At 36.4% G+C, this 9,246-nt stretch overlaps 3 protein-coding genes across 4 annotated transcripts; 2 read left to right on the top strand and 1 right to left on the bottom strand.

Moving 5' to 3' along the window:
* Window positions 1-175: 175 nt before the first annotated feature.
* ubl (Ubiquitin-like protein 5) lies at window positions 176-1,483 on the top strand. Its single transcript, XM_090117307.1, has 3 exons — window positions 176-256; window positions 341-521; window positions 1,110-1,483. Exons 2-3 carry the CDS (start codon window positions 344-346, stop codon window positions 1,151-1,153), a joined length of 222 nt encoding a protein of 73 aa, XP_089973433.1. The 5' UTR covers window positions 176-256; window positions 341-343; the 3' UTR covers window positions 1,154-1,483.
* A 285-nt stretch (window positions 1,484-1,768) lies between these two features.
* LOC149909331 (pre-mRNA-splicing factor 38B) lies at window positions 1,769-4,546 on the top strand. 2 transcript variants are annotated; one of them, XM_090117296.1, is made up of 7 exons: window positions 1,769-1,912; window positions 1,983-2,111; window positions 2,247-2,371; window positions 2,496-2,631; window positions 2,912-3,125; window positions 3,729-3,872; window positions 4,287-4,546. In XM_090117296.1, the coding sequence occupies exons 1-7, from the start codon at window positions 1,897-1,899 to the stop codon at window positions 4,480-4,482; spliced, it is 960 nt and encodes a 319-aa protein (XP_089973422.1). In that variant the 5' UTR covers window positions 1,769-1,896; the 3' UTR covers window positions 4,483-4,546. The 2 variants fall into 2 exon arrangements, with proteins under 2 accessions (XP_089973422.1, XP_089973415.1); XM_090117289.1 differs by lacking the exon at window positions 1,769-1,912 and having other exon boundaries at window positions 1,961-2,111.
* A 1,946-nt stretch (window positions 4,547-6,492) lies between these two features.
* On the bottom strand, window positions 6,493-8,910 carry GlyRS (glycine--tRNA ligase). The gene has a single exon (XM_090119310.1). The coding sequence runs from the start codon at window positions 8,811-8,813 to the stop codon at window positions 6,612-6,614; it is 2,202 nt and encodes a 733-aa protein (XP_089975436.1). The 5' UTR covers window positions 8,814-8,910; the 3' UTR covers window positions 6,493-6,611.
* Window positions 8,911-9,246: the final 336 nt, after the last annotated feature.

Here is a 9,246-nt window from a genome sequence, read left to right as displayed (position 1 = left end):
AATTTTTTTTTTTGATAAAATTAAATTTGTTTTATAAAACAAAATTATTTTCATTGGTTAAAACACATCCATTGAAATTTATCAGATTTGTGAATAACTAAATTTTGTAAGTAAATTCGACGATAATTACCTTTTTATTTTACTGACATGGTGACATTAGACATATGTCAATCAATGTATTTGATTTTTTTGTGTAGGTTTGTCGTGTGAATTCTCTTGATTACTAAATTAATCTTATTATTACATATATTAACAGGTACGTAATAAATACGTCCTTACTTAAAAGGTTACCTTTGAAATTAAAAAATATATATATATCATTACGTTTCCCTTTTTTCAGAAAATGCTAGAAGTAACCTGCAACGATCGTCTAGGAAAGAAAGTTCGTGTTAAATGTAATCCTGATGATACTGTTGGCGATCTCAAGAAGTTAATAGCAGCACAAACTGGAACACGATACGACAAAATCGTCTTAAAGAAATGGTACACTGTGTTCAAAGATCACATCAAACTATCTGATTGTATCCTTTTATAAATTAACTGAGATATTTTTTTATTGTAAGAACGCTAACCGCAGTTGAGAGATATAATTTATTTATTTATTCCATTGAGAATGTTGTGAAAAAAAAGTTATGGGTGAATTTCTACATAGTATAAAACAATGTCGTTTTCACTATCCATAAGTATGCTTAAATCCTTAAAACTACGCAACGGATTTTGATGTGGCTTTTTTTTTAATAGAGAGCGTGATTCAAAAGGAAGGTTTTAGTATATAATTGATTAGGTTTTAGACAAAGCGGGCGAAGCCGCGGGCAGAAAGCTAGTTAATATACAAGTATGATTCCATCAAGTAAACTCAAAACACAGTCTTTATATAATCCATTAAACTGCTTTTAGAAGTTCTCTCTTGTATGATCAAAAACATAATAATTTAACATTTGGTTTATTTCATTTTAACAGTCTTTATAGTTTTATGCATCATAACATTACATTTCATATGTATTTCATCTTTATATTTTATGTTTCTTATTAAAACTTAATTTAATTTTTTTATACTAAAAAAAAACAGGTAAGTTATGTTGAAATAATTTCCTCAGCACCATATTCAGATGAAATTCATGATGGGATGAACTTGGAGCTGTACTATCAATAAAAAAAATATTTTAGGTAATAAATAATAATCTGTAAGAAGTTTACTATAATATGGGTAGAAATAAAATGTACACATAAAAATAATAAGTTTACTTATCATTTATACGGATAAAAAAATGCGCTCATTTAAAGAATAAGGAGCTAATTGAATAACAACATACCTATAAAATTAACCTTTTAGCTAATCATAATCATATCTTATTGTATAAAATATGAAATTTTGCAGTAGGTAATTATTCATGTTCATTGTTTTTTTAAAAAACTTTAAGTATAAACCTCAAATCAGCATTTCAGTGGATTTTTTTAATTTATAATAAAATGTTATAAACTAGTTCTATGTTTTATTATACCAATTTTGTAAACCTTGTCTTAGTTTGGCGACAAAAAAGATAACAATTTGATAAATTGTTATCCTATATATAGCCTTTGGGCTCACAGAACAGTAAAAAGTTAAAAACAGTTTGTTTTTACTGTTCTGTGTTTGGGCTATATTACGAAGTGATTACGAAAAATAAAAAAGTTTTAGCGCGATGTTTTTTATCTGTGGGCTATTCTATATTATCTATGCAACATTCTATTGTCAATTTTCGTGTCAAACTGTCAATTGACAATCATTTTGTTGGTTGCGTTGCGTGCCCTACGTAAATATGTTTTAAAAGCTTTTTTGGAGGCAAATTATAATAAAGAGTGCTGCTCAACTTTTTAACATCACTTTTATGATAAGTATAAGTAGATACATTAATTATGTCGGAATCGGAAGGTATGTGTTTGTCGTAGAAAGATTGATTTTCATCGACTGATATATCTAATGATGCGCCTTAAAATTACAGAATACAATCAGCAAAAGCCAGCTAAAACAAGCAAACAACATAACATTTTACCGATATGGGGTAATGAGCAAACTATGAATCTGAACCCTTTAATATTAGCAAATATCCAAGGTTCTAGCTACTTCAAAGGTAGGTAAGCAAACAAAACAACGCAGAGGAGTTTCGATAGCATTGGCGTCTATTTTCGTTTTTGGTTTGTTTCATTAACCTGATTCTATCATTACACCTATCACAGATATATGATATTGCTTCTTTTGTTCACAGTGCACCTATTTAAGCTGAAGACATATCATGAAGTGGTTGACGAGATTTATTACCAGGTGAAGCACCTGGAGCCGTGGGAGCGCGGCAGCCGCAAGACTGCTGGCCAAACTGGCATGTGTGGCGGCGTGAGTATGTTAATGAAGAAAACATTCACTTTACTATTGAATTTATTACATTTCATGTATTGTTTTCTCTTAGTGCTGAATAGTAATTTAAAGTTTGTATAACTAAGGTGGTTCTTGTTTGTAGGTTCGAGGCGTGGGTGCAGGTGGCATTGTATCAACAGCATTCTGCCTGCTGTACAAGCTGTACACATTAAGACTGACTCGCAAACAGGTGAATGGACTACTGCAACACACAGATTCACCTTACATTAGAGCTCTCGGTAGGTATGACATGTACATTTGTTTAATGTGTGTTGGTTTTTATAGTGCTCCTACTTTCGAAAGGTTTTTCTATTTTGCACTTATAATAATTAGTATTGTTGAAAAAAGTTCTCTGTTTACCCTGTAAACCAACTCTGAAATATGCTTTATAATTCTATCTGTAATTTCTCTCAGAAAGTTAATATTATATTTTCTATTTCATAAGTTTTGTCATTATTCATCATTACAAAAAATCATCACTAAAAAACTTGTTGTTTTTAATGTTTATTTAATGTCCAGGTTTTATGTATGTCCGCTACACACAACCACCGGCAGACCTGTTTGACTGGTATGTGGACTATCTGGACGATGATGAGGAGGTGGATCCTCGGGCGGGAGGTGGAGGGACCACAACCATCGGTGCCCTGGTGCGGATGATGTTGATCAAGCTGGATTGGTTCAGCACATTGTTTCCGAGGATCCCTGTGCCTATTCAGAAACAGATTGAACAAAAGTAAGTTGATCATTCTGTTATAAAGTTCAGTTTATAATATGACACAGGCCAAAATTCATATTGGAAAGGACATGAGGTTATTTAAATTTAGAAAGAAGAAATATTGTTTCAAAACAATCTGTTTAATTAATGTAATCCATACCAATATTATAACAATTACTATGTTTATAAGTTTGTATGCCTTTTTGACGAATATGATTTGAATTGAATTAAAAAAAAATTTATAACTTTGTTAACCAAACTTTTAGAGGGCACTATTGGTCCATGAATTATATTTTATGATGCACGGCATTTTGCAAAATACATGTTGTTACAGCTTCATATTTAGGTAATGTACTTTTTAGTCACATGTTTTTACAATGCACTCGCATGGATTTGTTATATCACCAGGTACTGTGTTGAAATATTTAAGTAGTGTTTGTAGTTTTACTAATACAAAATAAATAATTGTTCAAAACATATCTACTAAACACTAATTACTTGGGATCTATACACTATTAAAAAAAAAAAAACTATTTCAATAGTTAAATAATAAAATATATACTCAATTTCGCTTTTAAATATTTATAGCTTAAATCAATAATATTGCCATTTATGTACCAGGCTAGCAGAACACAACAGGCAGTCGACGTCGCAACAGAACAACTACAGGGCGGGGAATGCGAGTAATTACAACCCGGGGCGCGTTGACAACGAGCGGCGGGACCACGACGATAGGGACAAACGAGATTACGGGGATGGTGACAGGTAAGTTTATAATTAACTATTAGTTAGTTGACCGACTCCTGGGTTCGATTCCCGGTGGAGACGAAGAAAAAAAATGTCTCTGTCTGGCAGGACACAGAAGGCTGATCACCTACTTGTCCCTAAAGAAAATCGATCAGTGAAACTGATGTTTGGATAATGCATCTGCCCCTTACCCCACTTGGGGACACGGGACTTCACTATTAGTTAGTTATCTTTGTTTTTGAAATTTTTGAGTGGTGTTTAGTCACAACTCATAAATATTGTTTCTTATTTTGTGATTTATAATTAAATATTTTCAGACATCAGTAGTGAATAACTCAATTAAATGTACATGAATTAGCAATTATTTTTCCGTTTACAAAAAATTGAAGTAGTTTCATAAAAAATGTATTTGACAATTATTTTATGCTTCAGGTACGCAAAAGACAGAGGGAACAGACGCGACGACAGAGATCAAAGGGACAAGGACCGTGACCGTGACCGCCGTGACCGTGACCGTGACACGAGGGACAGATACCGCGAGAAATCGCGCTCGAGGGACCGGCACAGCGAGCGGTCACGTGACCGCCCGCGGCACCGCTCCCGTTCCAGGGACCGCCGCTATAGATAATAAATAATACATACGTCAGTTTTGTTTATGCTGTGTAATTGACAATTAAATAGATATAATGTTTTGTGGTGGGTTTTATTTTGGGCTTGTCCAGATACGGCGAATAATTCGTCGCGATTTTCTCGTGTGATTCACGCGCGATGCGTCTAGAGAAAGCATTCGGTACGCTCGCGCGAGTATTTTGGAACAAATTCAGTCCACTCGGCCGGAGTTCGCGTATTTAAAGCCGGGTATCCACTTAGGTTCGCCGTGGATTGCGAACAATGTGTGCTCCGCGAACGTGAACGTGTATAGTGTACACACTTAGGCTGCAACATCAGTGCTCCTGTCGGAGCGCTAAATTCCGCGCTCCGGTCTCCAGTAGACACACGACAAACGGTCGGTGCAAACATGCCGCCTCCAGAATTAGTAGGAAGTGCAGCTTATATTTTGATACATTATATTGTGATGGAATACAAACAACCTCCTCAATTTTGGCAAGGTAATATGATTAAGGGAAGAAGAAATAATGAAATAATGCATATATTCATCATTTCATCGGACCACTCCATGTTCGCGAACTTAACAAACACACGCTCGCGTCCACGAACAAACTGCGCTCCCCTTTGAGTTCGCGCAAAAAACCGCTTCCGGAGCGCTCCGCCGTGCTCCGATCGTGCTCCAGTCGCGCTCCGCGATCACGACGTATCCATTATGTTTGGTTTGCGGAGCGGGCGCGTTCGCAAACCACGGCGAACCTAAGTGGATACCCGGCTTTACACGCAACAAACGGAATACGCGAGTCAAGGGTCTGGCATTACCTATGCCCGCGATTTACACGCGTATTTAGAACTTTATTAGTATCGCACTAGCGCGCGTTTCGCAATGAATTCGCTTCTTCTTTGTCGTACCATTTTTAAAAATTGTGCTCTTTTCTATTCTTTACGGTTGTACTAGCTTTTCGACCTCGCAGTCAGAGAAAAAACTGCATAGTTTCCGTTCCCGTGGGATTTTTGCGATAAAAACTATCCTATGTGTTAATCCAAGCTACCCTCGATGTGTGTGCCAAATGAATTGAAATTCATAAAAATTGGTTCAGAAGTTTTTGCGTTAAGGAGTAAAAAAAATACGTACTTTCGCATTTATCATATTAGTAGGATTATATGGCCGTACTCACAAGATTGGAAAAATTATTGTAGCAATGATTTTCATTTTCTTTTATAGTCCAGAAATAATTATTATCAAGAAAAGATTCAATAAATTATTCATCATGAAGTTTTTTGTTTCCGATTCAGCAAATTAGAAGTTAAATGACTAAAGTGTAAAGGCTTTGTCAGACAGGACGCGTACTTAGCGCGCGTCAGAGCGTTAAGTTGACGCCACGATATGACGCTAAGATGTGTTCTACTACCATCGTAGAATACTGTCAAACAGAGCGCCGGCGCTAGCAGTACGCAACGCTCTGTCTCGGCGTTAGGACGCTTTAACGTCGGGTGTTGTATTTTTTTACAAATTTTATTTTAGCGTCGGAGTTAATAGGCGTAAAATAATAATAAAATACTGCGTAATGACCGAAAATTTGATAGAATTGGTTAGAAAATATCCATGCTTATATAATACGAAGGATAGATCATATAAACTATAAAGATATATCAATGAAGGCAAAATTGTGGGCACAAATCGGAGAAGAAATTATTGAAACTGGTAAGTAAAAATTCTTCCGACTCCGGAGATAATATCACTGTAACTTGTTTTGTTCGTAAGTGATAATTATGTAAACAACATGCAGCTTTAATGATATCAATTGCTGTGTCCTAACGCGCGCTAAAGCGTTCTGTTTGACGAAGCCTCGCGCGACGTTAAAACAGGACGCTGTAGCGCTACTACGCAGCGCTAAAATACGCGTCCTATCTGACAAAGCCTTTAGACATATCTATACTATAATATCATCTTTCTAATCTGAGCCAAAATTTCATTTTACAAATTATAATCATTTAATCAATCACACAAAAAAATTAATAAAACAACACATTTTGTTAAAACAAATTTTTATTCATAATTCAAATGTATAAGCTTATAGCTAACAGAAATAAATAGCGAGTCGATTGATATTGCATTTTCTAAGCCTTGATCAAACAAAAACGAAATTCTTATGCAGCAGCACCTTTAACTGTTTCTTGTTGCTCAAATTTCGGATACTTCGCCTCCACTTCAGCCCATGAGATTTTACTATTCGATAAGTCCCTTACAACAGAAGGTACTTCAGATAATAACAACCTAACTTGTCCCATGCCATCTCTTTCTCTCAATGTTACAGAATGTGGCTCTTTCAGAGTATCAAAATCAACTGTAATGGCATAGGGTACACCCAGCTCATCTGTTCTAGCATATCGCCTTCCAATGGAACCAGAAGAATCATCCACCTTGTGGGAGACATCTACCATAGTCAATTCTTGAGACAATTCTCTGACAAATGGTTGGAATTCAGTATTACCACTCAGAGGCAAGACAGCACACTTCATAGGTGCAACTGAAGGTGGCAAAGAGAAGTATGTTCTCTGTTCATCACCATCTCTCATCTTAAAGTTGTGCTCTAAAATGCAGTACAAGATTCTTCCAATACCAAATGAAGGTTCAATCACACTGGGAATGATTTCCTCAACATGGACAGTTTTTTGTGTCTTCTTTACACTCACTAAGTCTGGGGTCAATTTGAATTCACCATTAGATGTGACCAGAGTGTATTCTTTTTCATTCTCAAGTTTATCCTGCAATTGTTCCAAAGCTGCAGCATCCAGAGCTGACAAAGCATCATTAATGGCTTTGGCGTCTTTTTTGAACTGCTTGCCAATAGCTGCTTTGTTAGCAACTGCTTCGACCACTTCAATTTGCTTGGGAGCTGGTAACTTTTTCTCAGCAGCTAATCTTATGCCAGTTGCTTTTGTATGTTGGGTTAAATCATAAGCTGATCTGTCAGCACAACCCACACACTCAATCCAACCATAGCTGGACAGGCACTCAGCATCCCAGCAGTCACAAGCATAATGAGCCATTTCATTGCCCATGTGCTGTCTGAACCTGAGTTTCTTTGGTTCAATACCAACTGCTAGCATGTATAAATGAATTCTGGCCATGAAGTAGCCCAGAGTCTCATTGTTGACAATGCCTTTAGAGACAGCATCACCAATTGTCATGATCTCGGCAGCTTTACCTTGCTCTTGATTGTTTGCTGAGTACAACAACATTTGAGTATCCTTTATAGAATCAAACTTGGGATGATCCTTTGTATCACAAAAGTGTTCAATTTCACACATAGTAAATTCCCTCACTCTCAAAAGACCAGACCTTGGTGATATTTCATTTCTGAATGAGTTTCCAATTTGTGCTGCAGCAAAGGGAAGCCTGCCCTGATTGAATTCTAGTAGCCGTTTGAAGTTCACAAAGATACCTTGTGCAGTTTCAGGTCTTAAGAAGCCTTTTACTAAACCAGATGGCCCAATTTGGGTGTTGAACATAAGATTGAACTCAATGGGAGGTGTCAAGTCATTGCCACTTACTGGAGATTTCATGTCAAATCTCTTCATTAAGGCAGACATCTCATCAGCCGTCATACCATCAAGTTTTACTAGAATATCCTCAATTTCTGCTTTCAGCTCAGCTTTAGTATTTTTTTCACTCTTAATTTTTTCCAAATGAGCTTTTATCAAGTGGTCCAATCGAAAGCATTCTCCACTCTTGACATCCTTTGTCATTAGATCAGCAAATCTTTCCACATGACCAGAGGCCTTAAGCACTGGCTCAGGAGTTAGCATTGAGCAATCAACTTCCAACATTTGTTCTTGAAGGATGAAGTATTTTCTCCAAAGCTGAATCATGTTGCTTTTGAGAGCGCATCCCATTGGCCCAAAGTCAAACTGACCAGTGATACCACCGTAAATTGCAAACGATTGATCATAAAAGAACCTGCGTTTAATCAAATCTTCCATTTTAGCGCGATCGAACATCTCTTCAGCGGGCGCAAGAGCTAATTCCTTATCCTCCAGTACCTTCTTTCGTGCCTTTAATTCAGCAACAGCTTTTTTAACATCTAATTCTGGTGCCTTTTCTTCTTTGAGTTTCCGCACTAAATCACCTTGTTCTTTAACACTAGCCCGAAGGGGCGCAAGAATTTCTTCAATTTTAGGATCTGCCATTATTATTTCTCGTAAAGGATTCGGTATTTTTATCTTTCGATGTAACTTATTGCTTCCCCAGTTTGGAGCACTGTGTGAAAGTCTGATTTGAGGATAAACTTGTTGGAGACGTTTACTAAGTACACTACAGTTATAAACTAAACTTAATATATTTTTCATTTAACAATAAATACTAAATGCTTTCGTTAATATCACATATGGTAAGCAATACCGGTGATCAAATACTCCAATATTGAGTAACGTGGTTGCCGAACATCATGCACACAGATTAGGTATTAGTTACTACGTAAAAAATAAAGGCCGCTGCATACGTGACGGGAAAATACCTCGGACGGGACGTGAGCGGGACGGGCACGTGATTGCCTCGTTCACAACGGGAACGTGGAGCAAACGCATACGCACCGTGACGTGATTCTGATCTAACGTGCTAGTGTTGTGAACAACGAAAGATGGATTTTTCAATTCAAGAATTGGCTTTAATTGCTATTGCTCTAGATGACGAAGAAGCTACGACCGTCAAGAAAACATTAACATCTTTGTAATCTACATTCTGCAAATAAAGAAATTTGAATTTGAATTTAAACTAAACAAT

Source organism: Colias eurytheme, chromosome 3, assembly GCF_061535395.1.
Source record: "Colias eurytheme isolate Ceu_HAF_F1 chromosome 3, ilColEury1 Martin Lab GWU primary, whole genome shotgun sequence".
Taxonomy (NCBI): Eukaryota; Metazoa; Arthropoda; class Insecta; order Lepidoptera; family Pieridae; genus Colias; species Colias eurytheme.
The sequence above is the reverse complement of the archived record's forward strand: the minus strand, read 5'-3'. Positions and strand labels throughout refer to the sequence as shown.

Excerpts from the sequence above, each read along its gene's own strand:
- ubl (XM_090117307.1), top strand. The coding sequence starts at position 344 with ATGCTAGAAGTAACCTGCAACGATCGTCTAGGAAAGAAAGTTCGTGTT. Across the intron at positions 522-1,109 it reads TCACATCAAACTATCTGATT|ATGAAATTCATGATGGGATG; the intron begins GTATCCTTTTAT and ends CACCATATTCAG.
- GlyRS (XM_090119310.1), bottom strand. The coding sequence starts at position 8,813 with ATGAAAAATATATTAAGTTTAGTTTATAACTGTAGTGTACTTAGTAAA.
- LOC149909331 (XM_090117289.1), top strand. The coding sequence starts at position 1,961 with ATGATGCGCCTTAAAATTACAGAATACAATCAGCAAAAGCCAGCTAAA. Across the intron at positions 3,126-3,728 it reads CAGAAACAGATTGAACAAAA|GCTAGCAGAACACAACAGGC; the intron begins GTAAGTTGATCA and ends TTTATGTACCAG. Across the intron at positions 3,873-4,286 it reads GATTACGGGGATGGTGACAG|GTACGCAAAAGACAGAGGGA; the intron begins GTAAGTTTATAA and ends TTTATGCTTCAG.